Source organism: Diorhabda carinulata, chromosome 8, assembly GCF_026250575.1.
Source record: "Diorhabda carinulata isolate Delta chromosome 8, icDioCari1.1, whole genome shotgun sequence".
Taxonomy (NCBI): Eukaryota; Metazoa; Arthropoda; class Insecta; order Coleoptera; family Chrysomelidae; genus Diorhabda; species Diorhabda carinulata.
In genome coordinates this window covers 4,969,785-4,995,183 of record NC_079467.1, presented here as the reverse complement: position 1 = coordinate 4,995,183, position 25,399 = coordinate 4,969,785, and the positions used below count along the sequence as shown (strand labels likewise).

The 25,399-nt window shown below is 32.5% G+C and overlaps 2 protein-coding genes across 5 annotated transcripts in view; one reads left to right on the top strand and one right to left on the bottom strand.

The window, feature by feature from the left end:
- LOC130897628 (neo-calmodulin-like) overlaps positions 1-25,399 on the top strand; it is a 265,862-nt gene that overhangs the window by 31,006 nt on the left and 209,457 nt on the right. The gene's annotated exons all lie outside the window — the stretch shown is intronic.
- LOC130897626 (coiled-coil domain-containing protein 186-like) lies at positions 1,945-20,958 on the bottom strand. 3 transcript variants are annotated; one of them, XM_057806567.1, is made up of 5 exons: positions 20,749-20,958; positions 13,597-15,258; positions 9,493-9,705; positions 3,863-4,150; positions 1,945-2,042 (listed from the first exon to the last, which is right to left on the bottom strand). In XM_057806567.1, the coding sequence occupies exons 1-4, from the start codon at positions 20,774-20,776 to the stop codon at positions 3,867-3,869; spliced, it is 2,187 nt and encodes a 728-aa protein (XP_057662550.1). In that variant the 5' UTR covers positions 20,777-20,958; the 3' UTR covers positions 1,945-2,042; positions 3,863-3,866. The 3 variants fall into 3 exon arrangements, with proteins under 3 accessions (XP_057662550.1, XP_057662551.1, XP_057662552.1); XM_057806568.1 differs by having other exon boundaries at positions 13,597-15,251; XM_057806569.1 differs by lacking the exon at positions 1,945-2,042 and having other exon boundaries at positions 3,874-4,150; positions 9,473-9,705.

The window sequence follows — 25,399 nt, the reverse complement described above, 5'->3', positions numbered from 1 at the left end:
TCAATCGAAGCAAAAAATTAAAAATACCTTCCAGTATATGTTCAATAATGTCACTATTTTATAATATTTTTCTAATTGCTTTTGGTATTTTTTATTAAAACTGGTAAAGAATAAAACAATAAATATTGAGCACCTCACATGTTCAGAACCGTAACAATCAAATTCAAAGATCAAAGATTTTTCTTAGATTCAATTTCGATCAGGTAATCATTTACCCAGTTCATAAGAAGGGGGATTTGACAGACTGTGTTAGTTATAGGGGTATCCTTTTGTTGCATATCGTATACAAAGTTCGAGCTAGAATCACGAGAAAATACTTAGCTGAACAACTGGGTGAGTACCAGACAGGTTTAAAAAATGTCAACTAGTGATCAAATTTTTATTTTGACAATCCAGGCAATCCAGGCGATCCAGGCAATCCAGGCAAACAATAGCTATGACCAAGGATTAAGCTTGAAGCTCATCTTTGTGGATTTCAAACGAGAGTGTGATTCAATTAATAGAAAACAATTTTTTCAGGCACTAGCAGCACTCGGAAATACCTAAGAAGTTGCTACAATTGGTAAAAATGATAATGAATATTACCAATAATGGAGTAGTTGTCGAAGGAAGCCTACTGAAAAATTTTGGTAAAAAAAGAGGTTTGAAGTAAGGAGACCAACTACCAACAGTACTCTTCAACCTTTTATCAGAAATGATCCTGAGTAGTGGGATCCAAACCCATGGTAAAAATGATACTAAATGTTTGTGCGGGAGGAAACGGGTGGAGGTGAAGAGCAAACGCAGAGATAAGAGCACTGTGTTGTCAAGCTGAGATGAGATGTGTTATCAGGGCAAAAAGATTGTGTTGGATGGGATATATAGCCAGAACGGACAGAGGTAGTTAAGTGTAAAGATTATTATTAAGGGGAGAAGTAGCGAGAAAGATAGGAATGCGTTGACGGCAAAGGATGTAGAAGCATGTAGATAAAATATAGGAAAAATAGGAATAGAGAACTGGTGTGAAGCAGCTTGAAGAAAAATAATTGGAAGGTAATAGTAGACCAACTCCAAGCATTGATGGTCTATAAGACCAGTTGAGCTGTCCGAACGACGGTTGTTATAACACTCTGATGAGACACAATAACGTCGAAGCTAATCAGTGTTTACAAACCCTTCCTTGCAACTACGAGCCATCGGGGATGTTAATATCGATGAAGAGGTCGATTGATATCACGCTTTTCAGAGGAAAAGTAATTCGATATTTGTCGAGGCGTTAGCCAGAAAAATAGTTGTTTTCTCCTTTGAAGAATGGCAGTTTATATTTTCAAAATATTAAATTTCGAAATTATTTCAGACTTGAATAGTAGGAATCGTTTGTTTAATAATAGAGCCTATTATTAAATTTTTTCAACTACAATTTTTGAGAAACTTCCCGTTCAATATTATCTAAGATTAGACCCAAAGTATATGTACTTTTTCCAAATTTTATTCATTGTAATAGCTAGAAATACTTTAGCCCTTTTGTCGTATTTAAAATGGAAAAGCTAGAGTGAAAGAATAAAAGATATTCTAAAACTAAAACACCGGATCCTAAACTCCCCCTTTTGTAATTTTTATTTTATTTTCACTTGACACGCGTGTGAAAAACAGTAAAAACATGATGAAGTTTGTCTTTGGAGATTCTCAAATTTTTTTAATGTTAACTGGCATCAGTTGACTTGTAATAAATATCAAGATTGGATTTGGATAAAAAGATAACTAAGATAACGTACCATTACAAAATCGAAAATAAAGCTTGAAAATTGGATTGCGAAAAAGGAATTTACTTGGAAAAGACGATAACCGTTGCCTTATCGAAAAAATTAGTACTAACAATCACATATAAAAATTGGGCAAAAATTCATTTTATAGTCTAGAAGAATTAAACATTCTATTCAGCATGAAATTGGTGAAATGAAAACATTTATGCGAATGGTTACTTTTATTTCCTTTAGAACAAATTCAGTGAAAAGCAGTTTATGACAAGGGACAAGAAATACTTCGTACTTCATCTACCATATCTGTAAAAAAAATTTTAGTCATTTCAAACATATATTTTATATAGATGTGGTGTTTGTTACTAATATCTTGTAAGCTCTACCTCTATTGGATAACTACAATAAATAAATAAATAAATAAATAAATGAATGAATAAATAAATAAATAAATAAATGAATAGATAAATAAATAAATAAATAAATAAATAAATAAATAAATAAATAAATAAATAAATAAATAAATAAATAAATAAATAAATAAATAAATAAATAAATAAATAAATAAATAAATAAATAAATAAATAAATAAATAAATAAATAAATAAATAAATAAATAAATAAATAGATAAATAAATAAATAAATAAATAAATAAATAAATAAATAAATAGATAAATAAATAAATAAATAAATAAATAGATAAATAAATAAATAAATAAATAAATAAATAAATAAATGAATGAATGAATGAATGAATAAATAAATAAATAAATAAATAAATGAATAAAACACTTATTTTCACTCCTTTTTACTATCCCAATATTTCGAAATGACTTAGTTACTTTTTTTCTAAATTAAGATGAAACTTACTAGTAGTTGAGTTCTATGTAAAATTGTAAATGTGATGAAAAATCAATGGTTTTGTTTTATGTGTCCTTCATTTCTCTTATTTCTTTCCAAGCTCAACTAATTTGTCTTATCGTACTGGTTGTTTTTGAGTAATTTTTGAATTTGTTTTTGTTTCTAAGAAACATTTTTGCCAAAACCACTAATGCCAACTGCTGTTTTCAGCGTGAAAGATATTGTAAATTTTTGTGTAGTAAAATCAAAGAGTAATTGCCAGTTACTCAACCCCTTGTGGGAAATTTTGGATCGTATGGGAGAGATACAATTTGCCACCATTACCTTCTACCCCATTACCCAAAAGACGACTTCGCTCAAGTGAGTTTTTCCTCATTTTTAACTTTTAATTTTTATGTGATTGCTTAGAAATATACTTTATTTGATAAAATGATTAGGTAGAAGTGGCAAGAATGTTTCTTATGTTCAAGTTTAAGTTCTGATATAATATTATTTGCATTTAGTTACTTGAAATGAAATCGACAAGACTGGTTCTTCTTGAGTTGTTGGATAAAGTTGAAAGATATTTATAAATATGACTTATATTTGCTGAGTCAGATCTTTTGTTCATGCTGGACTGAATACTTTTTATATAAAAAGCCCATATATAGTCAGTCGTAAGCTATGGGTCATACAAGTATAGCATCGCTTGTTGTTTTTGGACAGGTTGGTCCAAGCAGATTTTGTTTTTGTCTAGTAGTAAATCTATGTTCAAGAAATGTGTAATTGATGTCTGTTATCGAATACCGTCATGTAAACAAATAACTGTCGGATGCATAAGTTCTTTTTTGTAAATATCTGTAGAACAGTTTGTTATTTATAGTAGATCTTTGGCTACACTGTTCTAACCAAGTATTCCATGTGTAGGGATTCGAATAAGCGCATGATACAGTGCTTTTAGATTGTTTATATTTAGGATTTTATTGAAGAATCTATGTACCGTTCATGGCAGGTTGTAAATATGAGATTCCCATCTTAAGCGTTGTTGTCGTGGTTTTGTCACAAAGAACTACCAGTTAATTTCGTCATAAGCAATCATTCAAATAAATGATACTATAATATTCCTTGTTGGAAACTTTTGTGTCGATTTTTAATTGATAAGTATACATGTTTTACATCATACAGAGAAATAAAAACGGAAAAACAAATTTTAATTCTGTCTCAATAATTATAGATTACCCTACAAATTGATACCGAAAGCCAAGTAATTTTACAAAATACTCACATTTTCAACAGTGTTCGCAATAGTTCTTATTTATTCTATCTTTCTCATATCTTTTGGTGATAACCGTCATACATTTACAATTACAATTCGATGTACATCTTTCTGTGGTCCCATTGAATATTCTAATGGTTATTGTTTCCAAATTGCTATCACTTCTAATAGTTCTTATTTGATTTTTTTTGTTCTTATATTCAATCAGACTTTTGACGCTTTTCGGTAACCTTTCTAAATCCGGACTTTCAAAGGAGGATTGATACGAGCATTTTGTTTGACTTTTTGTCGAGCATTCTGCAAAATTGAAAGGAGCAAATTAAATTAGCTGATATAGTTTATTGTTATGGAAGAGATAAATTCAATGAAGGGAATCTTTAAATGAATTTGATGAATTGTAAAAATTATGTATTCCAACGTGAAGTAATTAGTATTTTATAAAATATGTTTGCTACAGATTTGAATGTAATACATATTAAGAAACATAAACTTTTAACTTTTAATTTTTGTTTGTGTTTGTACTAGGTTTTCACTATAATTTAATAGTCTGGTCAAATCAGAAATGAAGAGGTACAGATATTAGTCAATTGGTGGAAAATCTTCATAGACACCGTACCAAGAAAAAGCAAAAAGCATAATCAATATTAAAGGTATCGAAAATTAGATTCTCGTGCTTTCCAGCAATACGCTAAGTTTCATCATAGAGCTAGATCATTCAAAGATAGTGGAGGCTCCTAGTTTTTCTACGAAATGAAATTTATAATAAAGAAAAAGGTTAACAATCTGGCAACAGTTTCTGACGAATTAATTTTACTTCAACAAATAAAACTACTCCATGTATGTATGTATAGATTTGGGGTCTGGTATACACTGAAATCCAAAAGGATCTATTGTGTCCCCCTTTCTTGCTGCGATACTGGAGAACCCAAGGAGAAAATTCTTACATCAGTAATACTTGGGGTCTGTGGAACCCTATTTTCCAAATTTCAACATTTACACATTTAACAAAATTTATTTAAAAAAATCATGTGTATTTTGTCCTGCTGAAAAACACATTTTTTTTTCTAAAAATCAGTTGAACAAAAATAAAAATTCTAGCCCTAAAATATGTTTAAGAAACAAAAGTCTAACAACAAGGGAGCGAAAAGAAAAGTCATAAATATATTTGAGAGTTACATACAAGTCATTACTCCTTGTCTGAATTAACACAATTTTTACATCTCAGCATTGCAGGCTCCAAGCATAATAATGAGCAGCAGCGTCCACAGGAGTATTGGGTTTTGCGATCTCGACTTCTGGGGCATACGGAACTCCTTCCTATAACCTTTGAAACCTTGACTGGTGGAGCTTCAACAATATTTTTGTCGAACTTTTCATTTTTCTGACGAATATTTTGGAGTATCCTCGGGTTATTATTCCTATCATTAATCTATCCTTGGATCAGTTGGATGGAAATCCTTCTCAAAAGTTTGTAATCTTGATTTTTGTCTTTGTATATCACATGAGCATTAATATCAGCTGTATTCAGTAAAGAAATTACAATTGTAAATGGCCATCTTCGTGAATTTCTTGTATGTTGACGAAAGTTCCAACACTCTAAAGCACTTTTGCAATTTGGTTAACACCAGGCAAATGTGTAATAATGTTTTCTGCTCTTGTTCGAACACGTCCAATTCCAGGTTGTTTATTCCACTTGGTTGCATCTTTTTCAACGTACATATTTTTGTTTTTTTGAAAGCTTACATTTGTATTTTCCAAATCACTTCGAGTTTCACCTTTTGATGTTTCTTTGTCCGGGTCATTGTTAGGCGTTTGATCTTCCATTGTTATATCTTGCTCAGAATAGATGTCGGAGTTGGGTTCACTTTTAGAAACCAAATCAATGTCATTTTCACTTTATGAAACCACTACGTCATCATCAGTTTCTATCTCAGTTCATAGCGTCAGGAGCCTTTTCTGTTTCTCCTCGTAAGACACGAAGAAAAATTTCAATCAACTTTTTAATATTATTTAACATAACTTAAATAAAAAAAGTTACCACGTGACTAAAGTAACGTCTTTAAACTTACTTTATGATAAATACCTTTAATACCCCCCAAATGCGTTTCAACAGCGTATGGTTTCATTCAGTGTCAACCAAGTATTTAGGAAGTTACAGGGACGGACTCGTGCATAGCTTTGCATTTGGTTTCATTTTCAAAGAGTTTTCCTGGGGTTTATTAAACTTTACGTGTGTAACGCCGGGTTAAAAAGTCTAGAATATGGGATTGCTTCAATTGCCAGAGATCATTCGCACCCAGGTGTAGAGTTTTGGAGTTCCTTAGTGTTTCACACTAATTTGGATAGAGGTTTCGTCCTCTTTGCAACAAAATCTGTACGCCGTATTATCTGCTAGGTCTAGAATCTTCAGTTAGTATCCGGAGATTGTTCTTACTTAGGTTGATACATTCAGCAGATCTACTCTGGTAATAGTTTCCCAAAAGAGTCTTTGCATATCTCAGCTCCTAATAATTGGTTCTGCTCCTATATACCTTCTTTTCCAGTACTCTTTCCATTGTTCTGTATATGATACCACAGAAAAGGGGTCAGGTCTCCAATCCATTGTAGGGTAATTTTACTTTTCTTGTCTAGCTTGCTTAATTTTTCTAGGCGATCCCAAACGAGTTTGTATTCTATTATATTGGAGCCTAGAGCTGTAATAGCTGCTTGACTATCAGACAGGATAATGATCTGTTTACGATAGTTCCTATCTAGATTGTTTCAATTACTACCCCTAACACAATTTTATAAATAAATATAAATTGTCGGAAGTAAAGTATCAAAGTTTCTGGAATTGTATATTTATTGAAAAAATCACCAATCTCGTATTAACTGCGTATTCAAGAAAACAAGTACAAGCAAAAACAAATCTGGACTGGTTGCGAGATTGCTGCAGTCCTTAATTGTGATCTAAGCTGGTGGCGATATTACCGTTGATAGTGATTTAGCTGTTGGTGGTTTGGTTTGATTCTATTTTTTATTACTTCTACAGAAGCTGCAGAGATTGAGAAAATTATAAAGAAACAAATGGGAACAACTAAAGAGGAACGAGTGCGTGGAACAGATCTGGACGAGAAAGAGCTTATGCTTCAATTCATATGAAAAACAAAACCAGACAAAAATCTATTCTATTCGTTCTAAATAGAGAATACTAACTTCATGGGAAGGAATTTACAAAACGCTTTTTTTCAATAGATATCTGAGTAACATAATCACTTCCACGTTATTGGTACGATCTGGAGTTTGAATACTTCATTTCTGAAGATTGTGAGTTTCACAACAACCCTTGGTAATTGCTGGAATATTTTTCTGTTTTTAGGTCGTATTCCGGAGCTTTTTTGGGATAAATGCTATTTTCAATAATTTTCATCACCTCTTTAAAGTGTAGTAAGCTCTTTTTTTTCTTAGCCTGCACTTTTTACTATAAGTACATTAGCCTTTCGTTGTTCGTCATGTGTCCAAGATTCATCTTTCATTTGAATTGGCGGGATCTGTTGAAATGGTCTGTTTAATTTTTTCGTACATTTCCACAGTGAATAGTCCGTGGTTTGATCAACTCTTAGTTCACTTGAATGGTTTAGGAATTCGTTTTTGATTTTGTCTTTTCTTCTTACCTGCTGAGTGAGGTTATTTAGTATGTTCTTATTTTCTGGAGTTCTGGTCTTCTGCCATGTTCTTCTGTTTTTTTAAAGAGTTCTCTGATTTCTTTGGGATAGTCGTTACCTTTCCTTTTTCTTGTAATAGATTGCAGTATATTTATCAATAAGTTCTCAGCTTCTTCGTCTAGTTATTCATTAGTTCTAATTGGTACATTTGAGTCAATTATTTCACTTAATTCTTGTTTCAAACTTTCTCAGTCAGTCCCGTTATTAGTTAAAGTTTGCTTCGATTCTCTTTGTTAGTAATTAATATAGGAGAATGATCTGAGTTTGTGCCTTCAGTATTAGTAGTAGTTCCTCACCTTTTGTATTGGTTAGCCTATAACCCCTACTAATATTTTTTGCATTGAACGTGGCACATCAATTAATTATCGAAATAGGGAAACCTTTGACGAAAAACGTAACATGTCAATTGGCATATAACATCTAACAAGAGCATTTATCATACGGTACACGTCATTTCTAGAAGGCCGGTTGGTAAATGAGGTACGAAGATTGCTACTTAATTTTTGACACATGGTAATACAGATGTGAATATGTCAAATCTGACATTTCCAGTATAAAGTTTGACATTTTTAATTGTGAATGTACTCAGTATTATTTTACGAGTGGTATTTGAGTTGTTTACAGTTACTTGAAACAAAAAATCGCGAAAATTTTCGTTGATTAAACCAAGAGCAATGAGCCGATTAACTCACTTCGACTTTTGGTGATCGAACCATCGTGTTTCGCTGGTTGTTCGAATTCAATCGTGGTCGCACTTCACTATAGGATGAATTTCGTGCGATGCCGTGCGTAAACTGATATTGCAAGAGCGTCATGTAACATACCGTGAAATTGAGGCATACTGGGGCATGCATGCATTCAATATTGTATGAACATTTGCCTATCAAAAAGATTTTTTCGCGTTAGATACCGCCTAATTTAACAATCGGTCAAAAAAGAGCTTGTGTCGATTGGTTTAAACAAAGCTGAAAAAATTCAATCACAGTGCTTGAAACTGAATTAACTGTGTGGGTCTTTCAATACAAGCCAAATCCAACAAAAGTTGTTCGTGCACGAAGCACTTAGAAGAAAATGGTCGTCTGATTTTCCGGAATAACTGGACATGTCTCCACCGTTCCATTAGAGCAACTTGGAACAGTAAATTCTCAATGGTACACTTGCATTTGTTTACCAGAAGTATTCGAAAAAATCAAGGAAACCAATCGCAAACTACGAATCATTTGAGATAAAACCGCAAATCTTAATTAATTATTTCCCAGATGATGAATACATAAGTATTAGAAACCTCGGATTATGATAAGTTTGTTGTCTAGACTTCGGTAGTAGATTTTGTATGCAAATAATAATTAAAAAAATCTGAATACTCATGGGTATTAAATTGAGTTGTTTCTTCTAAAAACCTTTATATTGGTCGATTTAAAAATCAATATTCAAATTTACGCTTGTTATAGAAATGGCTTCTAATGTTACTCAACATTTCAGTTGTGACTTATCTAATCCCAAGCGTGATTAGTTTTTTTTAGAGAGTTTTCTTTTGTATTCAACATATCCTCACAAAAAGAAGTCTAATGGAGTCTGATCAGGAGTTCATGCTGGTCATTCTGTCGATCCGCGCCACCGATTTGAGAAAAATTAGTTCAGGTACTGACGGATATCAATATTTGAGATTTAAAATTTAAGTTTGTGGATAATCTCTTTTATATTGACGAAATTGTAACCACCACACTTTCAATCGAGGAAAGAAGATTGTTTAAAAGTTATAAGGGGGATCGATTCGTAGTGAAAAACCAGATGCAATCAACATTTTCGTTTTATCCACCTTATACGTTCCTAACACTAAATCCAATATTACATACACTATGCTTTCAAGGAATTTTAACAAAAAATATGTAAATATCTAAAATTGTACTCTTACTAATATTTATTTTGGTTTACTTGTATTTTTTCTTCTGGATTTTTGAATGTTTGGTGTACTAGGTGCTCTTTGTAAATTTATGTAATCAACTTTTTTTTCGGGGCAGCTTCTACATCTTTGATTCGGCTTTTTATGCGGTGATGTACTTCTTGATCTATGTTTGCCTTTCCTAATTGTTTTCACTTGACCAGAATCTATGTGACTACACGTACAGCTTGGGAAATATGATTTTCCTAGGAATAAAACATTTTATTGTACATAAGCAAAATATGATAGTTATTTTTCTCATTAGCTACACAACATGTTTTCATTGAACAATTCTCACAATTTTCAATTATCTTCATTTGGTTTGCTGCTTGTTGAAAGATTTTTTATTTTTCCTCATTTCTCTGTTTCCAGTACCTAGTAATTTCTCTGTAATATATAGACCTTTGCTTAACCTATTTTGAATCTTCATTATTTTTTTCTCCGTTACTTGATTCAATCTAGGTTAACAATGGTGGATGACTCTTAAGTAATTTGGAATTAGATATTCCATTTCTCTTTGAAGGACACTATATCATAGGATAATTGGACCTACAAGAACGAGGAATATGCGGCGATGACTATTAGAATAATCAATAATATAGTTGAATCCCACAATTGTATAGAGTATCATATTGTAGAGCGATTCTATAGGCCGATTAAATTGAATGTTAACCCTCTACTAAAAAGTTGTTTTTGATAGTTGAATTTTTGAATACTGACAAAAAAAATTATTATTAGTTAATAAGTAAGTGAGTCTTAACAAAAACTGTTTAATTTTTTAAAAATTTACAAAAAACTTTCACTTTTAGTTACTCTCCAAAGACTATATGTTAAAATAGTTTCATGGAAAATGAAAAAATAGAAATAGAGGTGGAAGCTTTGACATATTTTTTTGACTATTACTTATTATTATTGGTTTATTAGTCATTACCAGAACAGGTTTTTATCAATTTGATCTATTCATTTTCAAACTCTTCAAATTTCCTGATGAGATGTTCGCGACAAAATAAAACGTTGTCAGCGTCTATCTAATACATCTAAAAAAGTAAACACGTTTTCATTGATTGCACCAGACAACAAATGTTTAATGTTCAAGGTAAAAGTTTTAATTATTCAATTAGGTTTTTGAAGACAAGAGTTGTATAAAATGAGAATTGATAATATTGAAAATAAGGATGAGTTTCATCTCAACACGATTCCAAATTAAAAATACGCATGCTAGTCGGTGTTTCACAGTTACAAGAGAATCCAATTCAAACATAAATTTAATACATAGATATCAAAAATATGGGAATTTGAGACCGAAAAACGCAACCAACAACCACTTCTTTCTATCATATAGAAATGGATAATGTACAAAATACGTTTCGACTTATTTCGGCATCGCTTCCCGTTGATTCGGATGGAGACTTTCTTCAATTAAAACAACATGGAGGATGAAAATCAATGATGTTGCCGAAGGTTATGTGAGCAATTCTTTGATCACAAAAAAAAATTTTATAAGGAACTAAGCACAGCAGATTTTTGAACTAACCTTCTACTTCATTTGAAATAAGAAAGAGATAGGACTGTTACCAATATTCACCAGTTAGATGGAGCTTTATCTGGTAATAAAACAGAGACAAGCTTGACTGGATCCAAAATTCACATACCGGGATGGTCCCAGAAGTATCTAGCCTGACCTAGAGATAGCGGTAGTTGCTTGGAAAATACCACTGTATTGGACGCCATTTTGTTTAGTATTTGTTTGGTTGCCATCAATAGTGGACGTTATCAGTGAATTTGTAAACATGGAAAAAATTGGTCATCGTTATGTGATACAATACTTTTATTTGAAACGTCTTAGCCCAACCAATATAAAAGTTTGAACTAGATTGTACTCCGGATGAGAGCTCTGCTCCTTCGTTATCAACAGTAAAACATTGGGTAAAAGAGTTTAAACGAGGCCGTACGACCTTCGAAGACCAGCATCGTAGCGATCGACCAAATTAGATGACGACTCCAGAAATGTTGAAGAAATTCCATGAAGCGGTACTGGATGATCGTCGGCTGAAAGTGCGCGAGCCAGCAGACATGGTAGACATTTCAAAAAGTGCGGTACATCGCATATTAACTAAAAATTTGGACATGAGAAAGCTGTGCGCAAGATGAGTGGCGCGTTTGCTCAAAATGGAACAAAACCAGCGTCGTGCAGATGTTTCCATCGAGTGTTTCGCAATGTTTCACAGAAATAAAGCCGAATTTTTGCACCATGGATGAAACGTGGATCCATCATTTCACACAGGAAACAAAATAACAATAAAAACAGTGGATTTAAAAAGGAGAACTGGTTCCAAAAAAGGCAAAGACCGTTCCATCTGCAGGAAAGTCATGGTGTTGGTTTTGTTGGGAAATAATTTCCATTGACTATCTTCAAAAAGGAAAAACTATCAACGGCAAGTTGTTACAACGTTTGAGTGAAGATATCAAGCAAAAACGTCCGGATTTCGCTAAGAAGAAAGTGTTGTTTCATGGAGACAATGCTCCAGCTCACACATCGAGTAAAGGAGATTCCATTGAAAAATAAATATATTCCTTCAAAAATTTTTGTGTTTTCTTTGTTGGGCCAGGTACTTCTTGAACCATCTTCGTAAGTTAACCCAGCAATAATTACATTGCGAAATGGAACAAAAATATATTATTTAGTTGTTGGTTTTCTTCATATCGTTGCCTACAATTAACTTTCAATTCAATTCAATTAACTTTTTCCATTCGTGAAAAAAGTGTCACTTTATGTACTTGTACCACAACGTTTTCTTTCCAATATGTTAAACTAATTATGATGAATTTGAGTAACAAATTATGGAGAACGAATCATTGATCGATAATATTGTTGAAGAGTTGAACAGACGAATCCAACAAAGTAGTATTTCAGCCGCGGTATACACTACATTTTTTAGACCACGCATCAGAATGTAACACGAATTCTATTATATTTTCTCTAGTTGAAGTTTTTGATTTTTTTGCAGTGTACCCTTTGTTTTATTTCTTCAGGAAATTGATGAGTTTTGGATATTTGTTGATGTGAACATCTTGTTTTATTGCGAGAGTACTTTTAATCATCGAGAAAGTAGACCATAAAGTAGAAATTTTCCAGATTCTAGATTTTTATGAAAATAAGCGAGCACTACGTTTTCCGTTGGGTTTTTCGCCTTTTTCTGGTGACACCACTTCATAAAGAGCTCGTACTGTTTTTCGAACCCTGCACGAGATTTATCCGACAACGAATTAAGAACGGCCGCATTGCTTTTTTCGGTGAGATCAGGTGGCGTGGATTCGACTCTTCATCGCTTATGTTTTCTTTTTCATCATCATTCATTGTTATTCATTAATTTAGTCAAAATTTCGGATAAAACAAATAATTTCAGAAAATTAACAATTTAAGGTTATGCAAAATCATAGAAGTGAAACTGTCAACTGTCAACATTGAAGTGGCTAGAGTCACTCCAGAGTGATTCCAAAGTGTTTTGCAGTACGGAACTGTCACTTTCACTACATGGAACACTCAAAACGAAACTTTCGGTTTGTGAATGAATATTAATAATATTCAAAAGTTAATTAACAATATAGAAATAAGCCAATACATAATTAATGACTTTTAATCAATTTTTCAATTAAAAGTACTAAAAATCTAAGAAAATTATTGTTAAAATACAAATTTTCCAAAATTGTTCCAGGGATGACCTATTGATGATAACCACTTATGAAAAAACGGAATAGATCAAATTGTTATGATCAATATTATTGCGGCCATCTTTCACAAATTTCGGAACCAGTAATCCATAAACATGACTAAAATTACGTTGCAGTTTGCGTACAGATGTAGAATCGATTGGATGGTTCCGTAATGGCGTCTCTAGCTTTTCGATGCGCAAGCGCTAAACTAAGACTCTACTACTGCGATGGCGCAATTTAATATTTTGACGTTTCTCGTATTATTGATGTTCTCATAAAAACCCTTTTATAGCTGGATTCACTCACATGGCGGCGTAGTTTAAATGATCAAAATAGAATAAAAAATTTATTTATGTCGTAAATGACTGAAGAAAAAATATTACCTGAAGTTAATTGTGGACGAACTACCCTTGAGCATTCCCTATTTCTGGACAAATCCTGGGCTCTATCAAAACAATCAACTAATTCTGTTTTAATATGTTTCAGATCTTGCTTTTTGGCAACAGCTTCCGCTAACAAATTCTTGTACTCCGACTTGAATTTTTCTATATCTTCATAGATATTTCCGAAGCAATTATTTTGATTTTTATTTAATATGTTACATTTTATTGCTAGGCACTGATTTTGAATCAGTTCCCCTTCTAGTTTACTTTTTATATAACGCATTTCCCTTTGAAATTTCGAATTCCGCTGTTCGATTAAATTCATCTCTTTCTCGCAGTTGACCAATATCTCGTTGCTTTTATCTAGACATTCTTCAAGACTAGTTATTATGCTTTCTTTGTTACTCAGTTGTTTCTGTAACTTTGTATTGATGCACTGTAATTCTTCTATTATTACGTCCACGTGGATCGCTCCATTTGATTTTGTGTCTAAGATAGATTCTAAACTCGAAATTTTTTTTTCCAAAAGTTTGTTTTTGTCTTTCAAATCTCTTATTGTTTTATCGCAAAAATCCAATTTGCAATATATTTCACTTAAGAATTTTTGTAATGATTTGATTTGTTTGAAAAAACATTCGAACTTTAACTGACAATCTTTGTATTTAGTTTCCATTATTTGACATCGCTTATGCTCATTATCTAAACAAAATAATTTTTCGTTGAGATATTTTATTTGCAAATCTTTTTTCGCAATTTCTGTTTTATTATCACCTTCCGAATAGTTACGCATTTGTAACTTTTTGTTGAGCTCTTCTATGGTTTTGTTTTTTTGTTCGTACATTTCTTGAAATTCGTTCCGCATATCATTTAATCTCTCAAAATACTCTTTTTTATCTTCATCTGATCTCAGCTTAGATTCTTTTAAACACTTTATGGTTTTTAGTAGGGAATCAATTTTTTGACAGTAGCAGCGATTCTCTTCTTCATATTCTAATAACTCCAAATTAGACGCTTCTAAATCTTTCTCTGCAGACTGTAACCTTCTAACTAATCCATCAAAATCTTGAGCATCTAAATTCTGGTGTTTGATTGATTGATTATTTTGGCTCTTTTCGTTCTTGTGCATCTCATTTTCTAGTTGTTGTTTCAAGCAATTAACGTTTTGTGCAGGCTCTTCTCTTCCCAACATCATAGCTCTATTATTGACATCTTTTTGCTTCAAACTAGAAATTGTTTTATCTTTTTTGTTAATAACGCATTGTAATCGTTTCAATTGATCTCTAAATTTATCTCTTTCCGAACAAAGGACTTCAATATGTTTCGATAACTTATCTATTTCACAATTATTATTTTCTAGTACATCTAAACATTTTGCTAAATTGGCCTGCTTTTTACATAAATTATCTTTTATTTTCTTGTTTTCTTTTTGGAGTTTCTTCAATTCCCTCTTCATTGCATCCGATGATCTTTCCTCTTCCGCACACGGATTTGCAACTTTCTCCATTGATGATTTTCGCAATTCTTCTAGAAGTTCTAGTAGCATCGATTTTAAAACCCGATTTTGAGTTTGCATCATTTCCTGGATGTTGCCAATTCTCTCTTTATTTTGAATGTGTTTCCTACATTCTGTGCAAGATTCATGTGGATCATTGTATCTGAAATCTAAACGTCAGATTATTATCACAGTAAAGCAAAATACTGCTTAAACAACGTCAATGACATGCGTTGTTTTAACTCTAAGCATGATGACTGATCAGTCAGCTGTTTCAGTGGTAGTTACGCACCACGCCATCAATGCTAATATTGATATTTGCACAAATTTAGTAGTTTCATAAATATTACATACTTATTAACGATATAGTGAAATGTCTAGTGATGCCAAAATCAAAGGAGTTGCATACACAAACTGGAAAGGAAAAGCAATTCCGGCACGTGTGACAAGACCAGGTAAGTTTTTTTATCCAAAAAGTATTTATAACTCCAGAGCCAGTATATTGTTTTTCATTTAGATGCAGTAAACGGTGTTTCAACGATCTTGTACAAAGCGACCTCGAACACAACATTAATAAAATGAATGGTTTTACCAGTCAGCAACAACATGTTGGAAAATCTCACACACCACGGAAGGAAGGTGCAGGTCTAGACTTCATTCGTTAATTTCATTATTTTGCCAGAAAAAAAGAAAGAAGTTCACAAAAGCATTCGAATCTGTTCATAACATTACAAGAAACCGAGTTAGAAGACACTGTAGCCGACTTGTGAAATCAATTACTCCTCATGCAAACACAAAACCTCCACAAGTTCTCAAGAAAACACATGAAGAAAACAAACGCATTATTTTGGAAGAAATATAAAACACCTTGATGTTCGCTTGAATGTGAAGAAGATGTTCATCTTTATTGAAGATAAATTTCCAGATTTTGAATTAAAGTATAAATTTTTTGTGAAATACTCGAAGGAAATTTTCTCTTTGCGATTTGAGAGACCTCAAGTGGCTACATGTATAACTTGTGAGGAATTGTGTGTGAAAATCGAAAGTCCAAGCTTTAATCAAAATGCCACATTAACTGCACATGCCGATTGGGTAATATACGAAAGAATGGCAAAGAAATTTCACAAAAAGATATCCGATGTAAAAAAAAATTAAATACGTGTTAATGTGGTAGCTATAACCTTGGATTTCATGCCGTGTTCATGTTACACATTACCGAGTGTACCTGTTCAGAAGATTTTCTATTTACGTTAACTGTGGGTTAATTGTTTCGGTATAAAAATGAAGGTGTGGCTAGCATAGGGGCAAATGAAGTTTTTTCAATGATACTGGATTACATCGAAAATTATTTAGATAAAAGCATAAGAGATCTTCTCGTTTTTCTGACAACTTCCCTAATCAGAATAAAAACCAAACGGTAGTAAGATTTTCACTAGATTTACCAGACACAAAACGTTTCCACAAAATAACACACTATTTTCCTATCAGAGGTCATTTTTTCCTCCCTAATAATCAGATGACTTCGGTGTACTAACACGACAAATAAAAAAGGGGCAGGGGCGTCCTTTAAAAACAAAACACCTATGGATAGCTTTCCGCGTCTTTTCTCTTTAATTTTTTCCCGTAGAGTGGTCAGTAATGTCGAATAGTAATCTCCAGTTATTGTTCTACCCTTATCCAAAAAATCAATCATGATCACTTCATGGAAATCCCAAACAACTTTTCCAGCAGATTTTTGGATACGAAACTTCTTAGGTCTTGAGAACCAGAGCGTCGCCATTCCATCGATAGTTGTTTTGTTTCTGGTTCGTAGAAATGTACCCAAGTCTCATCCATAGTAACAATTCGGCTTAAGAAGTCTACATCGTTTTCAAATCGAGCACAGATCGAACGCGATGCTTCTACCCTTGCATGCTTTTGGTCAACATTCAAACATTTGGAGATCCATTTTGCAGCATTTTTTCTCATGTCCAAATTGACGTGACATATATGATGAACGCGTTCGTATGAAATATTCAGTGCTTCAGAAATCCGTTTTAACCCAATTCGACGGTCTGATAAAATCATGTCATGAACTGCATCGATATTTTCTTGGACTGACACAGAAACTGGCCTTCCCGATCGGTCATCATCTTCAATGGAACATTTACCTCTTTTGAACCTTGCAGTCCAATTTTTCACGGTCGCATACGAAGGACATTGATCACCAAGGGTATTAAGCATATCTTCGCAAACCTCTTAACCCTTTTAGATACAGGTACTTGATGATGGCTCGATACTCCAATTTTTCGATTTTCACAATTTCGGTGGACATCTTTTTTCTTTTAATTTATTGAGTGGTTTACTTTTTTGACGTCAAACTTTACACTGACACTTCTAATAAGTTATTGTTCGTTGCTACGGTATCGCAATTTTTGTTTATGCATGGAACTGGTCTAGGCTAACTAGATATCAATACATCCTCGTGTGTTTCAGAAGAATACTTACTACTCCATTATGGCGAAAGCAAGTTCTGCTTTCTGTATTCGTGATGTAGGTATCTCAAATATTGGACTTTAGCAAGTGGTGACCCAAATATTACAAAAAAGATTGTGTGGCGGATGAATGTTTTGGAGGAAATATTACCAAAAGAACAAAAAATATTTTTCAGCAGTATGTACATACATTGGTCTTAAATACGACACAAACATAAAATGGATCTTTTCCTTCGAATAGGACATCAGCAGAAGTAACACTACCAACTGAAAAGGCTTACGCCAATGACTGTTTCTATTAATCCAAAGAATATAGAGAATATCAAACAGGTGAAAACAAGCATTCCCGAGGAATATTCATCTTTTTATACAAAATATTTTGGCTGGCCTTTGAATGTCGACATATCTGTTGGTAATGTGGAACCCGATGAAGACTATGATTATGTGCCCTCAAATAATTCGCATACTCCATAAAAATTTCCAAATGATTTCACATATTTGTTTATTATCGAGGTATATTGCTTATTGTAAAAATTACAATCAATACATTGAGTCTACAAAGATTTTAACCTAAGAGTAATGATACATCCACATAAGTCACAAATTTATTTTATTTTCTTACAAACACTGTATAAGATGCTACGATTAACCTGAAATGTGTATAGAGGGATTGTATATTAGTAACTAGAATTGTTTACCAAACTAAAAATGTTTTTATTTTATTTACCTTTTTGTCCCTACTAAAATTTGATTTTTTTGACTTAAGTTGTTTTTGAAATGACTGATTAAATTGTAGAAAATATGGTTTATACGAGGGTAATGCTATATACTTTGGAATACAACAAACCTATGAGTATTTTTTATGAAATAATTCTATTTATGTTCATAATAATAAGAACCTACATTCCATAACCTAAAAGCTTGATTTGCTTTATTCATCTCATTGCCCGTCGTGAAACGTTGACCACGTAGAGGTCAAACTATGTATATACAGGATGATTCATTAAGAATGTCCAATCTCTGAACTGTAGATTCTAGACCTCAAAATATGATGATTCTGCTCAACATGCCTTATGCAAATATTGCTAGTTTCCTAGATACGGGGCGTTTAAAGTTTAAATTTTGATTTTCGCAATAATTTTTTATGTTTTCACAATTTCTCTTTGAAAATTCGCAAATTTTACGTTTTTTGGCATGAGGAATCATAATTTGCACTCTAATTTAACATTGCTAATAGAGGGCGCTAGTTACACTTATTTGTGTTAATTAAATCAAAGTAAACCTTTCTACCTTTTCAATCTGAGCAAACCCGTTAATGCAAGAGGTTTTGTTCAGGAATATATTTTGGCACCGACTTCGCACAGACTTTTGTCATGTTTAATTTCTCATATAAAATTTTTCTGACCGTTTCTTTATCGGCGTTTACAGCCTCGACAATCATCCGGATGCTTATTCGACGATATGCACGTTTGCAATTTGGTTGATTTTGGTCACTGTTTCCGGAGTCACTGGGCGACCTGGGCACTGATCATCTTCAATGCTCTCTCGGCCCTCACTAAAGCGCTTACACCGCTCAAAAAAACAAGCACGAGATTGAGAATTGTTCTGATAGGCCCCTTGCAACAATTTATAGCACTCAGTCGAAGTTTTTTTCAATTTAACGAGAAATTTGAGATTGATACGTTGCTCCTGTTTTTTCATCACACATGGTTTTCGGCACGAGGAAAAAACACTTTCGTTTCAAACCACTACTGCACAAATACTATAATAATGACTGAAACGTGTTTTGAGACGTACAGAGACAAGATATCTAGATACCCATCGTTTTTTACTCCAGCCATCAAAGGCGCCCTCTAGGCGTGCAGTCTCGTTATTTAATAGCCAGATCTCGTAACTCAGTTTATGGATTGTAATTTCGATTCAGTTAAGAGGTCACTCATCCGATGGACTATAAATGTATTATGTGAAAACCAGCAAAGATTGGTCAGTACTTGGGTCTACCTAATATTAAAGGATACACGGGACATTGTAAAGTAAAGTAAAAAATTTGAAATTATGGAAATCTTGTAATATTCATGAAACAACCGTTAAGGTGATATCAGTCGGTTCACTTTTCATTCATTTCTGTCTTTCATTCAGCATAGTTCATTAAAAATGAAACGTCTAGGTATTAAATGAATCAAAAGTGATAAACGAATTTATTGGTGAACCAATCCAGCGATTTGGATATCGGCAGTCGGCATCAATCATTCGCACAAATGATCGAAAAATCGAAAAATGAAACGCATGAACACGAAGAGAACGTTCACTTGTTCGTTTGACGACATATTCGAGGAAATGAGTGAATTAAGTTCATTTATTTGTCATTTTGTGTGTGTCTTGTGAGCGTGGAATGAAAAAAAAAGAGAACATTCACTTGAGTGATCATTCATCCGAATGAACCGAAAAGTGAACCGTCTGATATCACCTTTACTTTTGTCAACTGAGTGACTAAGTAGCTACTTATATAAAAATCCTAGTCATCCTACAAAAAAAATCAGCTCTACAGTAAAAATTTTGGATTTTGAAACTTTTTCACCCTTTAGATCAATATTTATATCAAAAGGATTCCGTCAAATATGTTAATGTTAACCATATAGATAAAGTACAAACAGTCAAAAAAGTTAAATTTCTTTCTTATTTACTAAATCGTAGAAGGAATATTAATCATATTAGTCATAAGGATTATTTCTACTAAGTACAACTAAATATTGATTTGATTCAAATGAATATTGGTGTTGATGCATTGGACACGGAAATGTGTTTTAGGAAAATCAATGAAATGAATGTCGCTTAACTTAGGTAATATAATAATAAAACAGCTTCTCTGCAATGGAAAACAATTTTCTGAATACACTGAAACTCATAATTAAATCGTAATTTAAAAATTAACTGAAATAAATTGAGGAAAGACATTAAGTAATAATAGTGTATAAGTGGTTTATGTTATAGTGTGTTCAGCATTTCTATAATAATTTAAGGTGAACAGTAAATCTGCAGTTTCAAATGATTTAACAAAAATTTATTGATATGACCAGCAGTAATTACAAAAACTCGGAATCGGAATAACTATTCGCGTTTAGATTTCAATTACAATTCAAAGAGTTTTTAGTTTCTAATATAATAAGATTTTTTACAAATACATACCTTTGTGAATTTTAGTTTTACAATCCATGATGAGGCTTTTATAAATATGTCTGTGAATTAAATACACTACTGGTTTTTAACATCATTCGCAAATTGCCCGATTTGACCTTTTTCTTTTCTAAATGGAAGTCTGAATCACATCTTATTATTGTATAAGAAAAGGAAATGGAGCTAAGACATTGAAATGACGTTTAGATTTCAAAAATTTGATGTACGTGACAAAAATGAAGTATTTCATTTCTTGATGGTCTATTTTCTGATGATAAATATCCACATTAACTCAATTACTTATTTTTTTTACACAGATGCTATGAAATATTAGTTTTGTCATCGCTTCCATACGTTCGAAAAGGAAGATTTCTCACACTCTCATAAGTAGTGAGAAATGATTTCTCATTGTTATTATAATGAGTCAATCATGATTTTTTACATGTCAAATTGATACCGCATTTAACGACGCAATGCCGACGATTAGCGTGCGTCAATATTTACTTGGGCCACAAAAACATATTCTTAACAACACGACCAAAACATTACACACTCATTATTGCTGTCAACCTATTCCTAGTCCAGGTCATTTAGATCGAAGTCGACAGGAGTGAAGAAAAACTGGTAAGCAGTAGATCGAGATCGAGATGTACTTTATTGCATTATCTTCATAAAGCGGCCGCAAAAGAGTCAACATATAGTGGTTGCGTCGTTTTTTGAAACTTGCATTCTGGTACAATAAATTCATTTGGCAGTTGCATAATTTATCTAATAATTATACGATTTCAAAACCTGAAAAATAGCTCAAAAATTATGGTTTTGAATTTCGCCGCGGACTACAATTTATTACGACAGTATGAATGATAAAAATGTGAGTTCAATTCTAAATTTTATTATGAATAGTATGAATTATAGAAATTTTAATTCAGTCTATATTAGGAAGAGAGAGAGGGAAATGCTCTATTGTCAAAAAATTGTTACAATTTGTAGACAAAAACTTGTAAAAACTAAAAAACAAACATAAAAATAACTGAATAATGATAAAATAGACAAAATAAAATTTCATTATACAGAAGAAAACCACAATGATAAACAAAATTATAGTTCATAGTAATATGTAGTAATTTGTATATAAGTCGATAGCAAACCAGTAAGCATCATGTCCGGGATTGTGTATTATTATTAGAAGTCATTTACAAAGTAGAAGGCACTTTCCAGTAAATATGCCCTCAAATTATTGCGAAATGCGGGAAAAGATGATATCGATTTTATTTCAATTGGCAAGTGATTGTGCATTTTTTTGCATTGTGAAATATTGAGCCCTTAACTAATTATGAACTTAGAGTAGGTAGGTAAAAGTCGTCGGATTCAAATATGAATATGAAAGGAAGAGTTTGAATTTTGATCTTTCAAAGAAGTCCCTGCAGTGAGCCCTGCTGTTTAGTCCAAGTAAATATCTAACAATTCTCTTTTGTAGTTTGAAGATTTGTTCAAATAATAGACTGTTAAGTGCTTTGGAAACTGATCTCAGCAGAAAACAGGAGGAACACAATTTTTTAGATGGCGTCAATTTTTAACTCCCATTTCAAAGAATTGTCCTCAACAAGCACTAAGAATTTTACAGATTTTACGACATCAATGGCGGTTTTATTTAATAAAAAAAGCAAAATAGGGCCTAGTACTGAGCCTTGGGCCACTCCACATTCTATTGGCTTGCAGGAAGACGTCGTTCTATCAATTAAAAGTTGACTTCTAATTTTATGGTATGACTTGAACCATGCCAGAGGTGTTCCCCTGAAACCGTAGTACTGTAATTTTTTAGTTAAAATATTCTGATCAACACAATCGAAAGCCTTAAAAAAATCACAAAAAGTTGCAGTGGAGTGATGTTTGCTTATGCTAGAGTAGACATTATTTGGGAGGAAGGATATAGCATCATTTGTCCATTTTTTACTTAAAATATCAAATTGAAGAGTAGTAAGTATTTTATATTTAAACAGAAATGATAAAACATCTTTTTGAGCATTCTGTCTATGATATTAGATAACGTGGGAAATAGTGCAATTATGCATTGAATTTTATCTCTTTCTTTATGCAGAGGTATAATTATAGCCGTCTTAAGGCAATGTGGAAAAGTGCATTTTGAAATGAATCCTTAATTAAAGTGGTGAGGTGATTTTTAATTTTTTTAATGTAATTAATGTAATTCCATCAGTTCCAGAAGAGTATCTTTTTTTGATGTCATCAATAATACTTTGTAGCTCTGCTAAAACTACGGGCATAAAGAAGAAGCTGTGTAAGTTAGCATTAGCTTCAGGGAGATATAAAAGCTGAACATAAGAAGGAGTTATAGAATTTATTCAATTTTTGGTTACATTCACAAAGTAATTATTGAGGATATCAGAAGTAGAGATTATGCTCGATTATTTCTTAGATTATTCACAATGGAGCATGTTTGTTTAGAAACATTACGAGAAGTGATGAGTCTACTATTATAATCAATGTCTTTGGCAGCTTTTATTGTCTGAGAATAAATTTTTCTGTATAGTTTCATGGTTATTTATATGGTTATAATACATGGTTTATTTTGCTTATTTTCAATACGCCTGAAGGGAAAAGAATTGGATGCCAGACTAGTTAGTGTTATTATGAAGCTAGAAAATTAGAGGTCCAGATCACCATGTTCCAGTCAGTTGTTTAACAACCGTGCTTGAAGTTTTGAAATATTTTTCCGAAATGCTACGGCATAATTTGCGAGGAACATTTTTAGTCTTTGGATCTACGGAAATTTTGTTAACAATGCTTGATGATCGGAGTGGCCTGAATTAAATTCAATACAGCAGGTGGATTCTGAATAATACGCGATGACACGATATAGTCTGTAGTACTAGAATTGGTCTTAGTTATTCTGGTTGGTGCCATTATATGAATAACTATATCAAAAGAATGAAAAGATGTTCTTGACCAGCACACACACTGGAAAAATGAATATAGAGATCGCCGCATTTTAAGTTTGCTTTTTAGAGGTTATGAGATCTCCCGTGTTGACGAGAAAGGAATATGAGGTTACTCCGTGAATAGTCAGCTTGTGTATCAGCCGTTTAGTACCACGGTGTTTTCTTTTTTTATACAGAAATATAGTGTTAGAGTATTCAAATTACCTAAAAACCACCGAGCAATTATTTTCAGTGACTTTTTATAACCCTTGCAATTTTTCCGTAAGCCCCGTACATCTCCTACTTATTTTAATGCCTGAATTAGACTCAACATTACCGAAAATCCCTAAGAAATGATTTTTTTTGAGGTTTGTTAGAGAAATGCATTTGCAACATGCATTTATTGTACTAGAATGCAATTTTCGAAAAACCTCTGTAAGCTTTTTTGCGGCTGCTTTACGAAGATATTGCAAAACACTTCATCGCCAGATCTACTATTCACCAGTTTTTCCGATTCGGTTCCTATCTTCCCTGGATTATATAGATATTGATTGCAACTCGAATGATGTTTGTAATGATTTGTTTTCAAACATATCAAAACAAAAATATAATTCAGAAGAATTATCCAGACAATTAAAATCATCAACATTATGGTTAATTATTAAAAACTGTTCAGAAAAGCTTATGGAAAATTGCATTTTTATCATTAATTTCCGATTGCTTCAGCTATTTGCGCCGTTGTGTGGAAACTCGAAAAATTGGTGACGTGGGAGATGTTAAGTGAACCCTTTTAATGAAATTACTCAATATTAAAACCAAACTTCCTACAAATCACAGGAGAATTCGACCATGCACGGACGAGACAAGTTATTTTTTAATTTAACAAAAAGGCAAATGTACAAAACAACCCAATCAATAAATTTTGTAATATATCAAAAGATATAACGAATTTTTGCATTAATAAATATAGAATTATATACCCCGTTTCCCAAGGTCATTGCCGACTATTTTAGTAGAGAAGAGCATATCTTTCAACTCTAAAATGCTATGGATTTTGAAAATCCACTAAAGTTGCTGATTCCTATATGGATAACTCTGTGGCTAACAAAATAAGAATATCAAAATGTAGAATCGATTCATCCTTCAATGCCAATAGAACATGAAGGCTGTACAGGCTCAGTACGTTTCACCATTAACTTTAACTTTGACAAAAATGTGTTTATGCAAAACGATATATCAGAAATTTGTGTCCAAAATTGCTCAAATATAAGTTGTAATCACAATTTCAACATGAAACATAAAATTAGTTAATGTGACATGTATTATACATTTTTAGGATTTTTTTAAGTTTAAACAAGTGTCAGGAATAAAATTAAAGTGTACGACACCTAACAAAATTGAATATTCATCTTTCACTTGTTTTGTTTCTGCAGAGTAACATGTAATTTTGTTCACGAAAGATCGGAGCATATCATTCGTTCGTTTGCTCAGTATCGCTCTTCAGAGTTGAAGTAGACTTATTATGGTTCTTCACTCTTCAACTAAATAAACAAGAAGAACGCCTCGTTTATCCAAAAAACCACAGTTTTCTTTTGCTATTTCATAATTTTCTTCCAGTTTTTTCAATCGTTTTCTTTCGTCTCTGACTTCTTGTAGAGATATCTATTTTTAAAACGGAAATACCCGTCCAATAATAGAAAAAATATTTATTAACCCTAACACGTACC